This window comes from Crocuta crocuta, unplaced genomic scaffold, assembly GCF_008692635.1.
Source record: "Crocuta crocuta isolate KB4526 unplaced genomic scaffold, BGI_CrCroc_1.0 scaffold788, whole genome shotgun sequence".
NCBI lineage: Eukaryota > Metazoa > Chordata > Mammalia > Carnivora > Hyaenidae > Crocuta > Crocuta crocuta.
Window position 1 is genome coordinate 447,607 of NW_027530636.1, and position 25,154 is coordinate 472,760.

At 35.4% G+C, this 25,154-nt stretch overlaps 1 protein-coding gene across 1 annotated transcript in view; it reads left to right on the plus strand.

Moving 5' to 3' along the window:
- Positions 1-25,154, plus strand: part of LOC144235139 (E3 SUMO-protein ligase RanBP2) — a 73,829-nt gene that overhangs the window by 46,205 nt on the left and 2,470 nt on the right. The window contains exons 18-26 of the mRNA XM_077768544.1: positions 2,741-2,876; positions 6,428-6,522; positions 7,451-12,245; positions 12,847-12,924; positions 15,740-15,910; positions 16,570-16,662; positions 17,167-17,345; positions 22,866-23,070; positions 24,708-24,809. Coding sequence (XP_077624670.1) covers positions 2,741-2,876; positions 6,428-6,522; positions 7,451-12,245; positions 12,847-12,924; positions 15,740-15,910; positions 16,570-16,662; positions 17,167-17,345; positions 22,866-23,070; positions 24,708-24,809 — 5,854 coding nt within the window. The remainder of the gene's footprint in view (positions 1-2,740; positions 2,877-6,427; positions 6,523-7,450; positions 12,246-12,846; positions 12,925-15,739; positions 15,911-16,569; positions 16,663-17,166; positions 17,346-22,865; positions 23,071-24,707; positions 24,810-25,154) is intronic.

Sequence of the window (25,154 nt, forward strand, 5' to 3'; positions counted from 1 at the left end):
ATGTGCACGAAATCCTCTGGTGTGTGTTCTTCTCTGGCTTAGTTTGTTTAGCATTATACTCTACAAATCCGTCCATGTTGTTGCAAATGGCAAGGTTTTCTTCTTTTTTATGGCTGAATAGTATCCCATGGTGTATATGTGTGTTCATATATGTATATACACTATATCTTTATCCATTCATCTATCCATCTATTCATCTATCATTGGACTCTTGGGCTCCTTTCATAATTTGGCTGTTATAAATAATGCTACAGTAAATATAGGAGTGCATATATCCCTTTGAATTAATGTCTTCATATTCTTGGGGTAAATACCAGTAGTGTGATTACTGGAACATATGATAGTTCTATTTTTAATATTTTGAGGGACTTCCATACTGTCTTCCACAGTGGCTGCACAGGTTTGCATTCTTACCAACATTGCATGAAAGTTTCTTTTTCCACATCCTTGCCAGCACTTTCTTTTGTTTTTGATTTTAGCCATTCTGACAAGTGTGAAGTGATATCTCATGGTGACTTTGATTTGTATTTCCCTAATGATGATTGACGTTGAACATCTTCTCATTTATCTTTTGGGCTTAACCATATTTTTGGAATTACTTGTTTCTGCTTCCTCACCAGGTGTGAATCCTTCAAAGGGACTCTTTTATCCAAAACATAGAAGCATTCCTGATGTAGAGGTGGTTCCTAAGTGATTGAATTGAACTAGTAAAACTAATTATACTTTGGTCTAGGAGTTTATTTCTCAGGCTGGTTGTGTGTGTCATATTTTAGTAAAAGACGAAAGATTTACACGATCTGAAGAGAAACGAGAGTATATGTCGTATTTTATAGCTAGGTATTGGTCTAAGTTTCAGAAAGTCTCTGTCTTTTTAATATTGTCATATGTAAGGAAATGGTTATTTATTCATGATTTTATTTTAGCTATATGAAGGTAACCTTAACTGTAAGGCTCAGAGGAGGTTTATTTACTTTTTTGGAGTTGGAAGTGTAAGTAGGCTGTTTCATGCTCATTGGGCAAGAACTAAATCGCTCATACTTTTAAAGTTACAGAAAGGAAATCTTGATGTGTGTTCGGTTATTACAGTGCTATCAGCAGTGTTTGAGACTTAACAAAAGTACTGTTTGGAAGGGAACAAAATTTTGAATTTGCACAAAGATTTTGTGTGTTTATTTTATATAATCATGACATATTATGATATTCTATACAGTCTTTGCTTACCTTAAGTGGATATCAGGCACCCAGCATTGTATTCTCTGGCAGTGTATTGGAGAACATTACTCCATGTACCTTAAAAGCTGGTTTCTAGTGGTAACTCTGCCACTAATTAATGCTCTTGAGCCAAGCAATTCTTTACTTTTCTGTTTGCTTGGCTTCTCATCTGTAACCAGTTATCAGCACATTTTCTAGTTGTTTGAATTTTAAAAATTATGATTATAGTATAATTGCATGTTCAAAACTACAGTCTAGATACCAGTAGTGACTACTAAATTTTTCCAGGTGACTCCATCAGATTCTTTTTTTGGATGTGCAGCATCTGGGCTAAACACAGTAGATGGATGGATAAGGAAAATTTTATTTAACTTGAAAGTTAGAGATATTTTTGATCTCAGTATATATGCCTTTTGGGAAATACCTGTTTGAAAACACTTTTAGAAGAAGAAAGCAGACATGCTGGATCTGTCTGTGACCTTACTTATAACTGGTTGGATACCTGGGCCTATTTACAGATATTTGATACTGTTTTTTAAAAAGTGACCTGTTGACTGATACCATTGTAGTTTCTTTGGAAAAAGAAATAGTTTTTTGATCACTGCCTGTTTTGTAAGGGACATTTTGTAGTTTGTGGGGTTGTGGAGGGTGTCATTTAGTTGTCTACAAACAGAGATCTGATAACCAGCTACATAGCTATCATTAGAAAGCATTATGTCCGGTGTTTGGTCTAGGCAGCAGGGTGGTATTGTGAAAACATTTTTGGAATAAAATTTAGTTTGAATCCAACTGCTGTTACCTGCATCTTTTTTCCCCCCTTATTTTAATATATGAGCTCATATTGCTTATTATTTGTATAAGGATTGAGAATTTAAGTACAGTGCCTGGACTATATTTTATATATACATATAAAATATATTCTGAGCGGATGTCAGTTGTTTTTCCTTTCCTAGTGGGTCATTAGAACATTAGCCTTGAAGAATTTGTAGTGTTTTATTACATCAGATGTGTGTAAGTGGAAAGCTAGCATTGGGAGATGATTTGGAACATTGTGTAGCCCAGGTGGACTGAAGAGGAAAGCATTGTGGAAAGGAGGCTCTGGAAGGATGTTTGGGGCAGTACTTGTGAGGACCAAGAATATCAGAGAAGTTTAATTTGTAGGTACTTGTGTTTTTGAACAGGGGAGTGTCTTGGCTAGAACTCAACTTTAGAAACATTAGTTTAAATAAGTGTGGAATGGAAATGGAGATGAGGCCATCTAGGAGGTTATCAGTTGTTTAGGTGATAGTTAACTCTAACTCTAACCTAGAATGCATTAGGTAATGGTATTAAGGAATGAAAGAATGGAAACAAGTAAGTTTTAACAAATTAAGGATCATTTTCTTAAATCAGCACCTCATACTCAGATCTTACTGGAATATAGAAACTCTAAAAAAGCATCGAGTATTTACATTTAAAATATGTGTGTGTTCTAGTACTGTTTCTGGCATGAGAAAATTGCTTACAGTTGTTTTCTTTCTTTCAACAGAAAGAAATGCAGGAGTTGAAACTAAATAGCAGTAACTCAGGGTCCCCTCATCGTTGGCCTACAGAGAATTATGGACCAGATTCAGTGCCTGATGGATATCAAGGATCACAGACTTTTCATGGGGCTCCACTAACAGGTTAGTTGGCAACTGCATAATTCCAGATTTTAGTAAAATCACTGTACTTCCCTCTCCTTTACATAGATAACTTGTGAACTCACCTTGTCTATATACATTTGTTTATATACATGTTTATATATGTCTGCTTATATGTTTTTTAAGCTGTGTATAGTGTTACTGAGATTTTTATAACTCCAAGCAGAAACAAAACAAGCTTTATATGATCTTGTGTATATAAAGGCTGAAAGAATCTCTCTATACATACCTCAGAGAAGCTGAGACTGAGATAGAACTATTTCTTATAATTGTAAAATGTTACCTCATACTGTTGTGCATTAAGAGATGGCTAATTAAAACCCCCTTAGGAATTATTTTGATGATATATTTAGAAGTATGACATTCATAGGAAATCTTGTTTGTTTTGAAATACAATAGTTAGTCATACAACGAAGGAAGGAGGTAGAGCTGGACAATATTGGAATTTGAAGTTGTGGTCTCTAGTGCATATTGACCTCTTGAACCATTTTGTGTGTTTCAAATGTGGAGATAAAACTTTCCTTCACGTGAGTATGTGAGCATTTGTATACGTGTGGATATTAGGCATTTACTTTAGTGTTTAGTAAACACTTAAAGAACCAGGTGTTCCTGTGGGTTGTCTATGTGCAAAAGTGCTTTGTGCATGTAATTTTATTTAATCTCAGTAACCAGAATGGTAGATACCATTATGAGCATTATGAAGCCTATTTTTATAGTTGAGGAAATGGGTTTAGAAAGGTTAGGTAATTTACCCATTATTGTACAGCCAGTTATTGGTAGAGCCAGGGTTTATTTTTATTTTTATTTATTTATTTATTTGAAATTATTTTTTTTACATTCATTTATTCTTGAGAGACAGAATGAGACAGAGCGCAAGAAGTGGAGGGGCGGAAAGAGAAGGAGACACAGAATCCGAAGCAGCTGGTAGAGCCAGAGTTTAAACTTCAGTGGTCTAACTTTAAAGCCTTTTGCTAGTATGATTATGTTGCCCACAGACAGTCAGAAATGATGATAAAAATAGGTTTCTTTTAAATGAGATAGATTTCTGAAGTAGTAGTACTTCCTCCCCCACCCCCACCCCCCTCACTGCTTTTAACCTAGGGAAGATTTAGAATAGTGTCTTCCACTTTAGATGAGCACATTTATGTAATGGTCCATAGGGCCGTACTGAAGGCGGCCGTACTGAAGGCAGCCTCACTATCCTTTGTGATGGTGTCTTCTAAATGGAGGCAAAATAACAGGAAAGAAATCTTTGTAAAGTCACAGTCATTAAATGTCATAAGTCATAGATAAATACATGAAATGTCAAGAGGTCAAACACTGCCCACTTAAAAAACCTGTGCACCATATAGAACCTTGCCTAGAGAATATAGTAAACTGGCTAGCCTTTTCTACGGCTTTTTGAGTGCTGTGTGGAATTGATCATTTAGCAGCTTTAGAGTCAACAGTTTCCATTCTTCTGTGTATAGACGTGAAAGGTGTTATGGTTGTTAAACATAACATTCACATTGTCTCATTTTATTCTTGAAATTACCCTATGAAATATGTAGAAGCAGCACATCCTCATTTTACAGTTGAGGAAAATGGAGACCCCAAACAGCTCATGGACAATGTCACAAAGCAGCTTTGTGGCCCTACAAGATGGAGAGTTCAAGTCCCCTGTTTGCCATTCATGTGTTTATACATTTTGTTTTTCTTAATGAAAGTAAAAATATACCAAGATAGTCCTTGTCTTTTTAAATAAGATGATTAAAAAACAGTGATTAATAGGCTTCTAGGAAATGAAGTACTGAACTGTGTAAATAAACTTAAAACTAACTGTACCACAAAGAGTACTATTAACATTTTGGAGCATTTCCTTCTGGTTCTTTCTCTTTGTATATGGAAATAATTTTTAGTGATATTTTTATAATTACTGTGTTGTATGTAGATGAATCTGATTTTTAAATAGAGTTCTGAGCATTTTTCTTAAATATTTTTTGAAAATACTGTTAATGAATACAAGGTATCCCATCATGTGGAAGTACTACAAATTTTATTCCCTTATTATTTCCAGTTTGCTGTTATAAATAATGCTGTGAACACATTCTTAGGATTGTTAGGATATTTTAAAAATTCTTTTGTGTTGAGAATTGCCTTCTGGAAAAGCTATGCCAGTTTACACTCTTATCACCAGTATCTGATAGTGCCTATCTCATTGCATTCTTGCTTAGTGTTAATTATTACCATTTCTAAAAACCTTCACCAGGTTTTAAATCAAAATGGTATCAGTCTTTATTTTTTTTATACTGGGTATGTTCAACACTTTACAATCCTTTATATTTTCTGAATTATCTGTTTATTTGGTGCTTTTTTTCCATTGATTATTATTAGTAGGTTTATTAGAACTTTAATTTTTTTTGTTTACTGTTAAGAGTCACTAGTTACTGATAAAGTCACTAGTTAAATTTCAGACTTTATGATTCTTGGCTCACATCCATCAGCTTGTTCTGCTTTCTGTTTCTTTTTTCTCCCCCAGAGTGTTTCCCAAATAACCATCTTTACCAGGCAGTTCCATTAGTTTTCCAAATTCAAATGAGCTTCTTTAGCTCTTTTTTTTTTTTTTTTTTTTACTGTTCTAATCACTATAAAGAGAAGATAAATAGACTGGCTAGTCTTTTTCAGGTCTTTTTCAAGGCTTTCTAGAATTCAGTTGTTTAGCACTTCTTGGGTCATGATTTCCATTTCTTCCATGTCAAGGCATAAATGGTCTTTAAGTTGTTTTGTTTTCTGATAAAACTTTCATAAAACAGATGAAGCAAATGATTGTGGTAGCTTTGCCATGAACATGAATGTCTTCTAGTTGTTGGTTTCCTGGTGAAACTCATACAAAACAGGTCGAGCAAATAGTTTGGACATCAGCATGAGTGCCAGTCATCATGTGCCTTTTTTTTTTTTTAAAGCAAAGGAACACATTTTGTGTTACTTGTGAGATTCTTTCCATGAATTTATCAGGTGGTTTTTGACTGGAACATATTCAGCTTGAGTTTATAAAACGCAGCCTTGTCATTCTGCGTATTTTTAAGGCTCACTTTAAAAACATGGCCCTGGGGCGATCATATGTATATTTTAGTTCCTTAAATTGTTCCTGTGACTAGTGTATTCCCAATATTTCTGATGTTGAACATAGACTGTGCTTTCATATCATACCAATCTTCCTTAGAAAACAGATCATACACTTTCTTCTTGGCTCCTTTTTTGGTGCTTGTTGTGAGGCGCTTGTTCTTGTTGACCACTGTGGTGCTGCTCTCTTATTCCTCATATGTCACATTTAGGGGTTTTTCCTAGTTTGTCATTTGGTAATCTTCTTTATGGTATGTTTTGATGTATAGAAATTTTTAAAAATCTATAGTTAATCTTTCTTTGATTTCTATTGCTTTTGTAATTTATAGTTCTTGCCTAGGTAGTCTTAACTATAGTATAGACTTTTTTAACTGTTTTCTTTCTTTTCTTTTTTTTTTTTTTTTTTTTTTTTTTTNTTTTTTTTTTTTTAGTTGCAACTACTGGCCCTTCAGTATATTATAGTCAGTCACCAGCATATAATTCCCAGTATCTTCTCAGACCAGCAGCTAATGTTACTCCCACAAAGGTAACAAAGGAATAATTTATACATTTATAAATATCTCCTTTTTAATTGTTTAGGCTTCCTTCAAAGAAATTCAAGAAGTAGTTCAGCATTAAAACTTTTATGTCCCATAAGATACAGCTATTTTAAATTTCTATCCAGATACAGAATTTATGCTTCCTACTCATCTTATTTTTATGTTACAATGAGTGTGAACATTTAGAATATTTTCTAAGTGGGGGTGGGGGTGGGGGTGGTGATGATGGGTCCTTCATCATTTTGTTTTGGCGGAAATAGGACTAGAATGGCCTTGCTGAACCACTATGTGGTAAGTACTTCAGGCCTAAAGTGGCTATGTAGGTGTCAGTTAACACTCAGTATTATAACCGTAGTTGAATAATAAAGCTTTGAAGACAGATGGCTTGGGTGCATTTAGACCTTGGCTTTCTTCTCACTTGTGACCTTGGGCAAGTTTTTTAATCTCTCTATGCATTAGTTGCCTCATATATAAAATGAGGATAATAATCCCTTAATTCATAGGGTTTTTGAAGATACTAAAATGAGATACTATGTAAAGTGCTTAGAACAGTGCCCAGTTGGCACATTAGTAAATGCTTGATAAATGTTAGTCTCCATCATCATCATCATTATTGTTAACATTATTTTACACATTATTAGGAATGAAGAAATTTATTCTTTGCATTTATTGTAGAATTGGATTTTTAAGATTCTGTCATTAGTTAAGGCAATTTTTATTATATGCCAAGAAAGGAGTATAACTGTAAGTATCTTTGTAAGTAATGTTGTCTTCTCTTAATGATGTGCTACATACCCTAATGATATTTTTACCTTACAATGCTCATATTTGTGGTTTGTGAGAATTGATTTGCATCTAGTTATCTGATATTTTGTAGACAACTTACAAAAATTTTTAACTTTTTTTTTCTTCTAGGGTCCAGTTTATGGCATGAATAGGCTTCCGCCTCAACAACATATATATGCCTATTCTCAACAGATGCACACACCACCCGTCCAAAGCTCATCTGCTTGTATGTTCACTCAAGAGATGTATGGTCCTCCATTGCGCTTTGAGTCTCCTGCAACAGGAATTCTATCACCCAGGGGTGATGATTACTTTAATTACAGTGTTCAACAAACAAGCACAAATCCACCTTTGCCAGAACCAGGTTATTTCACAAAACCCCCAGTTGCAACTCATGCTTCAAGATCTGCAGAATCTAAGGTTATAGAATTTGGAAAAACTAATTTTGTTCAGCCTGTGCCAGGTGAAGGAATAAGACCAACTTTGACAGCACCCATACATACAACACAGCCACCTCCTTTTAAATTTAACTCAAATTTCAAGTCAAATGATGGTGACTTTACCTTTTCTTCACCCCAGGTTGTGACACAGCCCCCTTCTACAGCATACAATAATAATGAAAGCCTTTTAGGTCTCCTGACCTCAGATAAGCCTTTGCAAGGAGACAGCTACAGTGGACCAAAAGCTAGTCAAACCATAGGACCTCGAAATACGTTCAATTTTGGAAGCAAAAATGTGCCTGGAATTTCATTTACTGAAAACATGGGTCCAAATCAGCAAAAGAATTCTGGTTTTCGTCGAAGTGATGACATGTTTACTTTCCACGGTCCAGGGAAATCAGTATTTGGAACACCTGCATCAGAGCTGGCCAACAAGAGTCATGAAACAGATGGAGGGAGTGCCCATGGTGATGATGATGATGACGGCCCTCACTTTGAGCCTGTGGTACCTCTTCCTGATAAGATTGAAGTAAAAACTGGTGAGGAAGATGAAGAAGAATTCTTTTGCAACCGTGCAAAATTGTTTCGTTTTGATGCAGAATCCAAAGAATGGAAGGAACGTGGAATTGGCAATGTAAAAATCCTAAGGCATAAAACATCTGGTAAAATTCGCCTTCTAATGAGACGAGAACAGGTATTGAAAATCTGTGCAAATCATTATATCAGTCCAGATATGAAACTGACACCAAATGCTGGCTCTGACAGATCTTTTGTGTGGCATGCTCTTGATTATGCAGATGAGTTGCCCAAACCAGAACAACTTGCTATTAGATTCAAAACTCCTGAGGAAGCAGCACTTTTTAAGTGCAAGTTTGAAGAGGCCCAGAGCATTTTAAAAGCCTTAGGAGCGAATGTAGCCTCAACCACAAATCAGGCTCTGAGAATTGTGAAAGAACCCACAAGTCATGATAAAGATATTTGCAAATCTGATGCTGAAAACATGAATTTTGAGTTTCAAATCACAAAGAAAGAAGGGTCTTGGTGGCATTGTAATAGCTGCTCATTAAAAAATGCTATGGCTGCTAAGAAGTGTGTGTCATGCCAGAATCTAAACCCAAACAGGAAAGAACTCCTCGGTTCACCATTAGTTGAAACTGTTCCTGCTCTTACAACTGGCCCAGAAAATACTTCAGATAGATTCGCACCAATGACTCTAAAGAAAGAAGGTCACTGGGATTGTAGCATTTGCTTAGTAAGGAATGAACCTACTGTATCTAGGTGCATTGCATGCCAGAATGCAAAGTCTGCTAACAAAAGTGGATCTTCGTTTTTTCAGCAAGCTTCCTTTAAATTTGGCCAGGGAGATCTTCCAAAGTCCGTTAACAGTGATTTCAGATCTGTTTTTTCGACGAAGGAAGGACAATGGGATTGTAGTGTGTGCTTTGTACAAAATGAAGGAAGTTCTACAAAGTGTATTGCTTGTCAGAATCCAAGAAAACAGAGTTTACCTACTACTTCTGTTCCAGCATCTGCTTCTTTCAAGTTTGGTACTTCAGAAATAAGTAAGACACCGAAGAGTGGATTTGAGGATATATTTGCTAAGAAGGAAGGACAGTGGGATTGCAATTCCTGCTTAGTACGAAATGAAGCAAGTGCTACAATATGTGTTGCTTGTCAGAATCCAGGTAAACCGAGTCAATCCACCTCTGCTGTTCCAGCACCTGCCTCTTTTAAGTTTAGCACTTCAGAGACCAGCAAAGCTCCGAAGAGTGGATTCGAAGGAATGTTCACCAAGAAGGAAGGACAGTGGGATTGTAATATTTGCTTAGTGCGAAATGAAGCAAGTGCTGCCGTATGTGTTGCTTGCCAGAATCCAAGTAAACAAAACCAGCCTGCGTCTGCTGTTCTAGCTCCTGCCTCATCAGATACATGCAAGGCTCCAAAGAGTGGATTTGAAGGAATGTTCACCAAGAAGGAAGGACAGTGGGAATGTAGCATTTGCTCTGTGCAAAATGAGAGTTCTTCCTTGAAATGTGTGGCTTGTAATTCCTCTAAACCACCTCATAAACATATTGCAGAAGCTCCTTCAGCTTTCACATTGGGCTCAAAAACTAAGGTAAATGATTCTTCTGGAAGTCAGGTTGGAGCAGGATTTAAAAGTAATTTTTCAGAAAAAGCTTTTAAATTTGGTACTGCAGAACAAGGATTTAAATTTGGGCATGTGGATCAAGAAAGCACACCTTCATTTACATTTCAGGGTTCTAATACAGATCCTAAGTCAACTAAAGAAGGATTTAGTTTTTCTGTCCCTGTGTCCGCTGATGGGTTTAAATTTGGCATTCAGGAGCCTGGAAATCAAGAGAAGAAGAGTGAAAAGCCCCTTGAAAATGACACAGCTCTTCAGGCTCAGGATATCAGTACTCAGAAGAATGATAATGGTGTGATTTTTGGTCAAACTGGTAGTACATTTACCTTTGCAGACCTTGCAAAATCAACTTCAGGAGAAGGATTTCAGTTTGGCAAAAAAGACCCTAATTTCAAGGGATTTTCCGGTGCAGGAGAAAAATTATTCTCATCACAAAGCAGTAAAATGCCTGATAAAGCTGACACTTCTGCTGACCTTGAGAAAGATGATGATGCCTATAGGACTGAGGACAGTGATGACATCCATTTTGAACCAGTGGTTCAGATGCCTGAAAAAGTAGAACTTGTAACAGGAGAAGAAGATGAAAAAGTTCTTTATTCACAGCGGGTAAAATTATTTAGATTTGATGCTGAGATAAGTCAGTGGAAAGAAAGGGGTCTGGGGAACCTTAAAATTCTCAAGAATGAAGTCAATGGCAAGCTGCGAATGCTAATGCGAAGAGAGCAGGTACTCAAAGTGTGTGCCAACCATTGGATAACAACTACAATGAACCTGAAGCCTCTCTCTGGGTCTGATAGAGCATGGATGTGGTTAGCAAGTGATTTTTCTGATGGTGATGCCAAACTAGAACAACTGGCAGCAAAATTTAAAACACCAGAGTTGGCTGAAGAATTCAAGCAGAAATTTGAAGAATGCCAGCGACTTCTATTAGATATACCACTTCAAACTCCTCATAAACTTGTAGACACTGGCCGAGCTGCCAAGTTAATCCAAAGAGCGGAAGAAATGAAGAGTGGATTAAAAGATTTCAAAACTTTTTTGACAAATGATCAAACAAAAGTCACTGATGGAGATAATGAGAGCTCTGATGCAGGTGCTGCCAGTGCCTCTGATACAATTAACAAGCCAAACCCTGAAAACACAGGGCCCACGCTGGAGTGGGACAACTATGATTTAAGGGAAGATGCTTTGGATGATAGTGTGAGTAGCAGTTCAGTACATGCGTCTCCATTGGCAAGTAGCCCTGTGAGGAAAAATCTCTTCCGCTTTGGTGAGTCAACAACAGGATTTAACTTCAGTTTTAAATCTGCTTTGAGTCCATCTAAATCTCCTGCTAAGTTGAATCAGAGTGGGACCTCAGTTGGTACTGATGAAGAATCTGATGTTACTCAAGAAGAAGAGAGAGATGGACAGTACTTTGAACCTGTTGTACCTTTACCTGATTTAGTGGAAGTGTCCAGTGGTGAGGAAAATGAACAAGTTGTTTTTAGTCACAGAGCAAAACTCTACAGGTATGATAAAGATGTTGGTCAGTGGAAAGAAAGAGGCATTGGTGATATAAAGATTTTACAGAATTATGATAATAAGCAAGTTCGCATAGTGATGAGAAGGGACCAGGTATTAAAACTTTGTGCCAATCACAGAATAACTCCAGACATGACTTTGCAAAATATGAAAGGGACAGAACGAGTGTGGGTGTGGACTGCCTGTGATTTTGCAGATGGGGAAAGAAAAGTAGAACATCTAGCTGTTCGTTTTAAACTACAGGATGTTGCAGATTCATTTAAGAAAATATTTGATGAAGCAAAACTAGCCCAAGAAAAAGATTCTTTGATAACCCCTCATGTTTCTCGTTCAACCACTCCCAGAGAGTCACCATGTGGCAAAATTGCTGTAGCTGTATTAGAAGAAACCACAAGGGAGAGGACAGATTTAATTCAGGGTGACGACACAGCAGATGCAACTTCAGAAGTTGGAGAAGCATCTAGCACATCTGAAACAACAACAAAAGCAGTAGTTTCTCCTCCAAAGTTTGTATTTGGTTCAGAGTCTGTTAAAAGTATTTTTAGTAGTGAAAAATCAAAACCATTTGCATTTGGCAACAGTTCAGCCACTGGGTCTTTGTTTGGATTTAGTTTTAATGCACCTTTGAAAAATAACAGTAGTGAAACCAGTTCAGTAGTCCAGAGTGAATCTGAAAGAAAAGTGGAACCTAATTGCGAAGAGTCAAAGAATTCAGATAGCAAACAGTCTTCAGATGGCAAAGTCAAAAATCTCTTTGGTGCTTTTCCAAAAGAAGAGTCATCAACTAATTACACATTTAAAACACCAGAAAAAGGTAAGCACTTACTCTTTAGTATAAACAGAATTTTTCTTCGATTAATTTGTAAATATCTTGCTTGATGCATATACTCCTTGTAGGATACTAATGTTTTAGTAAAACTTGAGTCATAATAGTTTTGTGAATAGTGAAAAAATACTGGTGCAGATTTTTTCTTCTCCCTAAATCTGTTTCCCTGTGTTTAAACCGCAATAGAAAGTGTGTGTCTTTTAAGTTATTTAGGAGATCTGAGTAACTGGAAGATACTTTGATCATGCTTAGCACAGAGAACAAGAACCTAGTAGTAACAGTACCAAAGGTTAGTGACTTATGTACTTGAATCATGAGTATTAACTTGAGTCTGATATTTTTTAAGTGTACATTCTTCAGTGTATTCTCTTGTCACTCAAAAAACATGGTACTGAGATGTTTATAAGTTATGTAAGGCAGCTTTGCTGCTATTATTAAAAGAGTAAAGAATGAAATTACCAGGATAAATGAATATGTAAGACAGCCAAATTGGTATAAATTGAGGGATTTTGGCTTTTTTTATATTCTAAAATCATATTCACTTTGATTCTCAAAATGTTCAAAGAATGAAATACTCTTTATTTTCTAGGATTTAATTTTAGCCTTTTTAAATCTAATCCAATGGCTTTTTGGACCAGCATCCCTTCCTCACAGCCTGAGAACAAAGGTATAGAGCTAGCATTCTCGGTATGAGATGACATCAGTTGTTTTTTTTTTTGTTGTTTTGTTTTTTAGTTTTTTTTGTTTTTTTTTTTAAGCAGCTGGTAGTCCTTAGCACAGTAACTGGCTGTATGAAATTAAGTATTTAACACACAGTGTGCATGTTAAAAAATGTGTGTTTAAACAAGTACTTTTTGACCAGAGGTGTATAACACCCTTTAATGCTTTTTTTTTTTTAATGTACTTGGATGTCATGTTTTCTCACTCTTACAAAGCATTATTTTGAGGTAGATCTTTACCTTTCACTGCTTTGTACTTCACTATTCTGTCATTTTCAGCTGTCCTTAACAAAGACTTGTGTTTTCTCTAACATTTATCTTTAGCCAGTAAGTAATGTTTCCAGTATCCAAACATGTGATGGCAGCAGCATGTATACACATGGAAAAGAGTTTTCTTTTAAGGTTATCCTTTTAGACAAGATTCAGAAAAATACCATATTTGAAAGTAGATTCCATTTTTAATAGCCACCATTAAATACTGGTATGTTATAAAAGTGCCAGTATTAGAGTGGAATAATAGAAAGTGAGGAATCTGTTGAAGAGCTTCAAGAGCAAGGTTAGGGAAATGAAACCCCGTTATTAGTATCTAACAACATATCTTGAGCAACCCAAATATGTCCAATGGTAAAGTAATTTGTTTCTGGGGGCCCTTCAATTTTTTTTTTTAAAGTTTATTTATTTTGAGAGAGAGAGAGAGAGAGAGAGAGAGAATCCCAAGCAGGCTCCACACTCTCAGTGTAGACCGATGTGGGGCTCAGTTTCATGAACTGAGATCATGACCTGAGCCGAAATCAAGAGTCAGGTGCTCAACCTACTGAGCCACCCAGGTGCCCCTCTTTTTTTGTTGTTTATTTATTTAAATTTATTTATTTTTGAGAGAGAGAGAAAGAGAAAGAAAGGGTAAGAGAAAGAGTGTTCTCAGGGGTGAGTGGGGGAGGGGCAGAGAAAGCGAGGGAGACATGGAATCTGAAACAGGCTCCAGGCTCCGAGCTATCAGCACAGAGCCCAACGTGGGGCTCAGACTCTGAAAAGGTGAGATCATGACCTAGGATGAAGTTGGATGCTTAACCAACTGAGCCACCCAGGTGCCCCTTAATGTTTATTTATTTGAGAGAGAGAGAATGCATGTGCATCATTGGCGGAGCGGCAGAGAAAGAGGCTGAGAGAGAGAATCTTAAGCAGGCTCCATGCTTTCAGCGCAGAGCCTATGTGGGGCTTGACTCATGAACCATGAAGTAGATCATGACCAAAGCTGAAATCAAGAGTTGGGCCCAACTGAGCTACTCAGGCGCCCCACAGTTTTAAGTATACCAAACACATTACTAGATAAAGCAGCTCTTAAGTTTCATTCTTAAGGATGTATTCTTTGAGAAATTAATGAAAAGTATGGGCTTTTTCCTGTAAATGACATATACTTGCATGCACAGTCTGTAGGACCTGGATTAATCCTTGGCCTAAGAGCAAATTTACCAGTATACTACTGCAGGATAGAAAGCTTTATTCTGTTTCAAGTCCAAGAATGTCATAGTCCTAAAGGACCTTAGAGATGGAGGCTTCAGACATGAGGAAACTGAGACCCAGCGGGATATCTGAAAAGCCCAAATTGTCTTTACCAGTTAATAATAGAATTGGAATAAGATTCTGTATCTTACGTTATTGTAATTGATACTGTGTTTTTTCTAATTAAGAAGAGTGAAAGGCAAGTTTAACATTGTAATAGGGCTCTAGTTCTCTAGATCAGGTTAAATATGACCTGTGTATATAATTTAGAATTTTCTAATATCCATATTAAAAAATAGAATAAAAAGCAGGTTAAAAAAAAAGCAGATGAAGTTAATTTTAATAGTCTTTTCAGTTACACTATATCTGAAATACCATTTCAAGTTCAATCAGCATAAAAAATTTGAGATTATTTCACATTCTTTTTTTTTTTTTTTCTTTTTTGTACTAAGTCTTCAGAATCCAGTGTGTATTGTTCTAACTTGGAGCACAACTCAGTTTGGACTGGCCACATTTCAAGTGTTTAATAGCCACATGTGGCTAGGCTACCATATCAGACAGTCCCAGTTGATACATAGCATGCTTCATGATTTGCTTTACCTATTCCTTTTGCTAAATACTCTTCTTTATAGACCAGAATATATTGTATGAAAAATCCCTTTTTTCTTCATTATTTTGCTTTTTGTTGTTACTATTTTTCAGCTATAAAAATTGTGTTAGTTTCTTACAGAATTACTTATCCCTAAGGTAACTGTATTAATTTAGTTTTATCTATTATCATGCTTGGAAATACACAAAGATGGATGTAACTCTGATCATGTGCTATCCTTGGCAATTGTTAACTTTCCTTCTAGGAACTAATCAAGATTAGCTTTTGCATTAATTTCATATTATACTAATCTTTGCTCATGATTTATGTAAGTTTTTTCAGTTGCAAATGCATGGATATTTTGTTCAACTATTATTTAGTATGCCAAATATGGTAATGGCAGCATTATTTAAATACCTTTTAAAATTATAGCCATTAATAGTTCTTTTTCAATGATCAGTAAGTAAAACCAGTCTTTTGGTTTTAATAGATTCTATGTTCACTAAGAGTTTTTGATGGAATGTTAAATCAGGCTTCTAATTCTCTACAGAGCTCTGTTCACATCAAAATTTATGTGTTTAAAGATAATTTGCGTGGATTAATTTTCAGGTAGTATTGATGTTAATACCTACTTAACACCTGGTCTTTTAAAAATTTTTTGACTTGTTTTATAGCAAAAGAGAAGGCAGAGCCTGAAGATTCTCCCTCAGATGACGATGTTCTCATTGTATATGAGTTAACCCCGACCCCTGAGCAAAAAGCTCTTGCAAGCAAACTTAAACTTCCTCCAACTTTCTTCTGCTATAAGAATAAACCAGATTATATTAGTGAAGAAGAAGAGGATGGTAAATCTTTCATTATTTTAAAAGCATTCTGTTCATGCTAATCTTAGTAATTAGAGGGATGTTTAAGTTGTTTGAAGCCTTCCTCTTAAAAGCCCATCACTCCTGTCCTTATAGGTAGATGTTTATTCTCAGTGTATGTGTAAATAGTAAGTGGATGTAATGATTGAACCAACTGCATTTATTAAAGAATTTTTGGATGCTACTATGAGCAGAGAAGGCATTTTGAGAGAATGGAAAGTAATCCTAATTTCCCTATAGACTTAGAGGGATGAGAGAGTGATGAGGCAGATAAGGGTCTGATTATGGAAAACTTTGTGAGCCACTTCAGAGTTTTTCAGCAGGGGAGTTACCATGTTCAAAAAGAGTTTCAATAGGACCAGTTGAGTTAGTGATGTAGAGAATCAGGTTGTGGGTCATGGAGATAGGAACATGAGCTAAAATGATGGTAGAGCAGCTCAAACAGAGGAGAGCCTGAATGAAATTTCTGTGGTGATAGGAGAGGCATTAGGAACATAGAATTGGCGAAATTGGGTGCTCTTTCGATATGGGGAGTAAGGGAAAGTATGAAATTGGAGGATAATTTCTAGATTTCTGGCTAGGAAAATTCCTAAAACTTGCTAGAAATTCTTTTTGTTTAATAAAATCAATTATACTTTAAGATGAAGATTTTGAAACAGCTGTCAAGAAACTTAATGGAAAACTATATTTGGATGACTCAGAAAAATCTAGACCGTTAGAAGAAAAGCTAACAGGTATGTTAAATTAAAATTACTAGTTAAAATGTTTTTTAAAAATCTTCTATTTTTAAAGGAATCTTTGGGGCGCCTGGGTGCCTCAGTTGGTTGAAGGTCCAACTTCAGTTCAGCTCATGATCTCAGTTCATGAGTTCAAGCCCTGTATCGGGCTCACCACTGTCGGCACAGAGCCCACTTGGAATCCTTTGTCTTCCTCTCTCTCTGGCCCTCTCCTGCTCACGCTCTCTCTAAGACGAATAAACATAAAAAATATAAATAAAAGGAATCTTCTAATCTGATCATTTTTATGATTATCAGTTTTACTTACATGATATGCCTGTGGCAATTTAAATATCTAAAAATAATATGAAGTGTAAAATATTGTTTTCCTGGTGATCCTTATTCTCCATTAGCATTCATTGGTATTACTATCTGGGTCTGTAATCTGTAGATTATATTGACTATTTTTGGAGAGTATTGGATTTCTAACTTTCTTTTGCATGTGTTGTATGGGATTTTCAGATACTGAAAAAGAATGTGTTATTGTTTGGGAAAAGAAACCAACAGTTGAAGAGAAGGCAAAAGCAGATACATTAAAGCTTCCACCTACATTTTTTTGTGGAGTCTCCAGTGATACTGATGAGGACAATGGAAATGGGGAAGACTTTCAATCAGAGTTTCAAAAAGTTCAGGACTCTCAAGTAAGAGCATCTCCATTGTTTTCCTTTGGTTGAGTTGTCATTGTTGATGCAGTAGATTAGAATGTTCTTACCAAATGGTAATAATTGTGTTGTAGCTAGCAAATAGATTAGGCATCTACCAATCAGCTTTGGCAGAGAAGGAAGAATTTTGTTCTACAGAGAAGACTGTAAAGGGTCCCCCCTTGTGTATATGTTGGATTTTTGTGGGGATGGGAGAGATGGACTGTGCAGATATCTCTAAGAATGTTTATCACAATACCAAGAATGATATTAAATAGTTCATATTTCATGCAATTTAGTTGATTCTCTGGTGGGCAGAGTGGATAGAAAGTGGCATTTGAGACTGGGCCTATACCTTGCTTTGTCAATTTTATGATTTGATTACTTAAAGAAATTTTTTTTTAAACGTTTATTTATTTTTGTCAGAGAGAGTGAGAGACAGCACAAGCAGGGGATGGGTAGAGAGAGAAGCGGACATGGAATCCAAAGCAGGCTCCAGGCTCTGAGCTGTCAGTACAGAGCTCGGTGCAGGGCTCAACCCACAAGCAGCGTGATCATGACCTGAGCCGAAGTTGGAGGCTTAATCACTGAGCCACCCAGGTGCCCCTTGATTTGATTACTTTCTTAGCTTAATAGTAGTGATAATTTTAATAGGTATCTTAATTTGTATTCCACATAAACTAGAAGACAGAGTCCCTGTCTGGTTAATTGTTCACAATCTAATATTGACACGTATTCAGAATGTTCCTTGCTCCCTCAAGTAACACTGTTTTTTGTTTGTTGGTGTTTATTGTTAGGTGATTAAAATGAAGTAGAGTCGTGGAATTAGTTATGAATATGGTGGTTTTTTAAAGGATATATGGCTAGAGAGAGATGTGGTGTAACACGTGATCTGAGTCTGTAAGAAATTTTTTTGCTCTTCATTGTCTGATTCCGAGGAGTCTAGCTGGCCACCCAGGATATGTAGGTTTAAAGTTAATCCATCAATACACATACAGTTAATTACCATCAGCTGCTGTAATGATAATCACGTTCTCATTTATAACTGAATAGATTTGTGGAAATCTCAATTTTTGCAGCAGTGGCCCCACTGAATGTTCAATCTAAAATTATTTCAAATCACTCAACAGTTTTCCTGGACTTAACTGGAAGTACACAGTATTTAATAGTTGTGACGCTAATTGCTAGCTGCTAGAGGCTTTATCATGTGGTTAGTTTTTCAGCAAATACAGTAGTCATATTAATATAAATTTGGATTATGCAAATTTAACCAGTATGACTTAAACATGGCCTCTTATGTACAAAACTTAAAATTAATTAAAGTTATTGATTTAAAATTTATTTTAAAACTTAAGGGATACCTGGGTGGCTCAGTCGGTTAAGCATCTGACTTTGGCCCATGTCTTGATCTCATGGTTTGTGAGTTTGGGCCCTGTGCTGACAGTGTAGAGCTTAGAGCCTGCTTGGGATTCTCTCTCTTTCCCTCCCCCCGACCCCACTCACACTTTCTCTCTCTCAAAAAGAAGTAAATAAAGTTAAAAATAAAAAACCTTAAAAATAAAACTGAAAAATAATTTCAGCGCTGATGCACATACTGAATTATTCGTCATTTATTCTTATTTTCCACCTTGTGGTGCCACTTAAGCTAGCACACAAGGACTTGGTGTCTTTTGTCTGTACTTTGTGAACCATGCTGTTTATAGGAGTTGAAATATCTTATTTGAGGTGACTCGTGTTATTTTAAAACATTCATTATTGTCATAACTTAATAAAATAATCTTATAACACTATCACAATGTTCATTAAAAAGCAGTACTAGTGGCTGTCTAAAAATACTTTTGGTACTAAAGTTAAATGTGATAAATCTTTATAAAAGTTGAAAAAAATGGCACAAATAAATTATAAAAATTTCAAGAAAAGGAGGGATCCTTTGTTACACAGAGATTAAATAGAAATATATGCTCTAATGGATGTAAATTTGTACTCTCTCAGAATGCATTGTTCCTGCTTTGACACTCAGACTAATTCAGCTTGCATCCTTTGCATAAAATGGCTATGTTTACTATGAGGTAGCACTGTGCTGATGATTGATGATTTTGTTCAATACAAAACAGAAGTAATTTGATTTGTCTGTGTGGAGTTTTCCATTCAAGGACCATAAGGCATTAGCAGCTGAATTAAAACACTTCCTCTCACCCAAGTAATTCTAGCCTACTTTTTGGGGGTAACATTTATTGTGATATAATTCACATATTGTGCAATTCAGCCATTTTTTTTATAGGGTTACCACAGTGAATTTTCAACAGTTTCATTACCCCAAGAAGAAAACCTCTAACCTCTAGCAGTCACCGCCCTTCCCCATTTTGCCCTAGCTCCTCCAGTGCTGGAAACTACTACTACTGATGGACTTTCTGTCTCTATAGGTTTGCCTATTTTGGACATTTCATATAAATAAGTCATGATAATATGTGGCCTTTTGTATCTGGTTTCTTTCACTTAATGTTTTCAAGGTATAGCTATATTGTAGTGTATATCTGCATTTTATTAAGTTTAATGGCTGAGTAATATTCTGTTGTATGGATATATTACATTTAATTTACCCATTCATCTGTTGATGGACATTTGGGTTGTTTTTACTTTTTGGCTATTATGAATAATACTACTATGATAGCCTAAAACATTTGACACAAACATAGAGTGATTTATCTTTTACTTGTGTTTTGGTACATTATAAAATAAGGACTTTTTTTTCATTTGTAGTATTTTTTTAAATAGAAGTAAAATTCACTTTTTGTTGTGTGTATGTATGTGTCTATTTTCTAGGAGTTCTTCTGTATGTCTGAATTCTTGTAATTCCCACCACCGACAGGATGTGGAACAATTCCAACACCCCTCAAAATTTCCTTCATATTGTTCCTTTGTATTCAGAACCTCCTCTGCCCATATTTTTTGGCAACTCCTGATATGTCCTCTGTTTCTATATTTTTGCCTTTTCCAGACTAACATATGAATGGAATCCTACAGTATGTAATCTTTGATACTGGCCTTTTTCACTCAGCATAATGCCCTTGAGGGATCTGTCCCAAGTTATTGTGTGTAGTAATAGTTTGTTGCTATCTACCACTAAGTAGTATTCTATTGTGTAGATGTACCACGGTTTATTCATTGATCCATTGAAAGTCATTTCCAATTTATTTTGCTCTTTTTCTAGTTTCCTAAAGTGGAAGCTTTTAATTACTGATTTAAGACCATTCTTCATTTCTACTATAAATATTTAATGCTATAAGCTTCTTTCTAGGAACTGTTCAGCTTCAGTCAACAAGTTTTACTGTATAGTATTTTTGCTTTCATTCAGTTAAAATATTTATTTTCCTTGAGATACTCTTTTTGATATATGTGTTAGTATGTTGCTTCCAAATAGTTGGTAATTTTCCAAATATCATTCAGTTATTGATTTCTAGTTTAATTCCATTACTGTCTTTGAATATATTTTGAGTGATTTTAGTTTTTAAAGAAGCTTAATGAAGGCTGTCTTGGTGATTATTGTGCACTTGAGAAGAATGTGCAATCTGCTCTTTTGGCATAGAGTGTTCTATAAATGCTTCCTTATTCTTTTGTTTATTGAGGGGACTGTTGCTAGTAATAATTATAGATTTGTCTGTTTCTCCTATCAATTTTTGCTTAATATACTTTGTTAGAGAGTGTCCCCTCTGCTTCTATTTCCTGGGAGACATTGTAGGAATTGCTATTATTTCTTTCTTAAATGTTTGATAGAATTCACTACTGAAACCATTTGACCTGGAAGGATATTAGTAATACATTTTCTTTAATAGATAATATGCCTATTCAAGGTTATCTGCTTCTTCTTGTGTGAGGTCGGTAGGTTTTGTCTTTCAAGGAATTGGTCCATTTCATCTGAGTTCTTGAATTTGTGGGCATAACACTATTCATGAAATACATTAAAATTTATTACCCTTTTAATATCCATGAATTAAAAGTGAGTAGTGATGGCTCTTGTTTCATTTCTAGTATTAATAATTTGAGTTTCTTTCTTGTTTTCTTGGTTAGCCTCCTAGAAGTTTATTGATTTTTATTGACTTTTCCAAAAAGGTCAATTTTCTTCACTTTTTTCCTCTATTAATTTCCTATTTTATTTATTTCTGCTCTACTTTTCATTATTTCTTCTCCTTTATTTAGGTTTATATTGCTTTTCTTTTTCTGTTCTTAAGTTGGAAGTTTATTGATTTTTAGATTTTATTTTAATCATTCAGTACTATAAAGTTTCCCTTCCTTGTTTTTGTTACATTCTAGATGTTTTGATAAGTTATAGCTTCATATTTATTTTTTTATTTTTTAAACGTTTTTATTTAGTTTTGAGACACAGGGAGAGAACATGAGTGGGGAATGGGCAGACAGAGAGGGAGACATAGAATCCAAATCAGGCTGTGCTGACAGCTCAGAGCCTGGCCCGGGGCTCGAACTCATGGAAGCATGACCTGAGCTGAAGTCATATTTTTTTAGTTAAAAAGTATGTTGTTTAATCTCTAAATATTTGAGATTTTTTCAACTATATTTCTGGTAATGATTTCTAGTTTAATTCCATTGTGGACTGAGAATATACTTTGTATGACTTTTGTTATTTTAATTTGTTGAGGTGTGTTTTATGGGCCAGAATGGTCTTTCTTGGTAAATGTTCTATGTGAGCTTTCTGTTACTGTATTTTTCAGTTGTAAAATTTCCACTTGATCCTTTTATGCCTCCATTTTTTTTTCTGCTGAGAAGTTCTTATCTTTTCATTTGTCTTAAGAGTATTTGTCCTTACATCCTAGAGCATTGTTATAAGAGCTTCTTTAAAAAATTTTTTCTGATTGTTCAACACATGGATCATTTCATAAAGTCTCCCACCTCCTGCCAAGAAGAGCTTGGGACCGTTTTCCATCTCTGTCATTGGCAGCTTCAGTTTTTGGGCTCCTCTAGCATCTAGACTGTAATATAGATTTATGAGCAGGAAATACCCCACTTGGTTCTCACCATTGAATTATCCCTAATGTCTTGAAGTTTTTAATCCTGCTTTCATCCACCTTTCAGAGGCTTTTTATACTTGACTTAACTGTTTCAGTCCAGTTCAGTTGTAGGTATTGGGAAAGATAAGTTGGAGTGTGGAATGGGAGAGATAAGGTGAAGTGTGCTTATTATTCTATTTTGTCAAGAACTACCAAGTCCTCAGTTCCTTTCAAAATAGAGTATGGGGATGCCTGGGTGGCTCAGTCAGTTAAGGGTCTGATTCTTGATAGTGGCTTGGGTCATGATATCACGGTCAGGGGATCGAGCCCTGTGTCAGGCTCCGTGCTGAGCATGGAGCCTGCTTGGGATTCGCTCTCTCCCTCTCCTGCCCCTGCCTTGCTCATGCATGTGCATTATCACTCTCTTTAAAAATAAACAAATAAAAACTTTAAAAAAGAAATCCTTTTTGTCAATCAGTATTTAATGGCATAGTTATTTGTTACTTCCTCTTTGCAGAAATCCCAGAATGAGGAAATAACTAGCCCGGTGGACAGTGTGTATACAGGTGGGACTAAAGTGACTGTACCATTTTTAAGTAAATCTGAAGAACCTGATTTTATTACCAAATCTGTTAGTTCACCACCAATTTCTTCTGGAACTGTGGACAAACCTGTAGATTTGTCTACTAGAAAGGAAAATGATGCAGATTCTACAAGCCAAGGTAAAATTTGATAAAATGTTTACAAAAACCTTCTAGGGCATGCATTGCATAATGTACACCTGTATGTTTGAGAAAATAGACTTAAATGTTAATCCTGAAAACAATTTTCCCTTAAAACAAATTCTGAGATGTATAAAGAAGCATGAGATATTTCTAATAATAACCAGAAAATCATACTACCTTGCTAACGAAGATAATAAACATGTATTTTTATTGTTAGAGTTGTAGTTATTAAGGAATATGAAGCACTGTGACTGACCTATCTACCTGAAAATAAATGACAGTAGTTTGCTTACATCAAAATTTTCTTTGTCATAATCATTTCATTTGAATATTGTTTGAATTATATTATCACTGGAGTATATTAAAATTTATATATGACGTAATTGTAGATAGTACAATAGGGTTGTTAAATTTTTATGATACTTAAATGTCTTTTATTCTGCCTGTTTCATTAAATGAATCAGTTACAGTAACTCATGTTTGATATGCTTTCCTCTTTTTTTCATTTCCATTGATTTTAGAAGAGGGGAATCTTTTAAAATTTTATCTTTTCATAATTGCTTATCTATATTATCTAACATATTTCAGAAATAGTCTTGAATAATGTACAATTACTACATTTATAGACACTTGAGAGTCTTCATGTGTTAGAAGAGGAAGTAACTTCAGACCTAAAACCTTTTCTTTCTATTTTCTCTTTGTTTCAAATTTTTACTTAAATTCTAGTCCATTAGTCCATAGTGTAGTATTGATTCTAGGAGTAGAATTTAGTGATTTATCACTTACATATAATACCCAGTGCTCGTCACAAGTGCCCTCCTTAGTACCCTTCACCCGTTTAGCCCATCCCCTGCCCACCTCCCCCCCATCAACTCATTTCCTGTAGTGAAGGAAGAGTCCCTTATGGTTTACTTTCCTTTCTCTGTTTCTTTGTTTTTCCCTTCCCCTATGATCACCTGTTTTGTTTCTTTAATTTCACGTATCGGTGAAATCATATGGTATTTGTCTTTCTCTCACTGTCTTATTTTGCTTTGCATAATACACTCTAGCTCCATCCATGTCATTGCAAATGGCAAGATTTCATTCATTTTGATCAGACCTAAAATCTCGTATGTTTTCAGATGATGAAAATAAGCCTTAGGACTTAAAGAGATCATGTAGCTACACAATGTCAGAATTAAGACCCCCAAACTCCTGGTGACCAAAAATAAATATTTGTGAGCTTATTATTTAGCATAGAGAACACAAACATTCTTTATGCAGATCATTCCTAAAACCCTACTTGTGAATGAATGTTAATTTTAGATTATAGAAGACTATAAAGAAGAAGCTTTATCGTTCTATTGTTGGCTTAGTATAGATCTACATCTCGTTTTTTAAAAAGATTTTTATCATGCTTTTGGTGTATCATTCAATGAGAATTGTACCTGTAAACTTAATAATACTGTAGTTCAGAATTCGGTATATTTTGTAACTTTTCTTTAGAGAAATAACCAGAAGACAAATGTTGCATACCCCACACCTGAACCTCTTGGTAGTATACATCTACCCGCATTCTGTCTGGATCCTGGGAAAAGCTTTGATATTCAGTATATATTAAATGAAATATTAAATTATTCTTTTCCTTTTGCCAGTGGAAAGCAAAACAGTTTCATTTGGATTTGGAAGTAGCACAGGGCTGTCATTTGCAGACTTGGCTTCCAGTAATTCTGGGGATTTTGCTTTTGGTTCTAAAGGTAAGATCAGGAGGAGAGATTTTAATGATCATGTTATAGAATCAAGCACAAACTGAAAGAACTCGTCCTTTGCCACAGTGTTGTAACTAAGATGGACATTTCTTCCCTCTTCTCTACCCTCTAGTTTAGTGTTTTAATAAGGAAAGGCTCTATATTTCACTATTACTTTTGACATTTATTAATATAACTGTAAGGATTTTCTCTTAATTCAGTATAAATTCTGTTCAGTCTTCCCCGTCCTGAAATATAGACCCACTTTTCCAGTTTTGGAATTACCTTGATTTTGGTGCATTGTTCTTTTAATTATACTTTTAGATTTGGTTTGTTAATATTTTGTGATTTGTA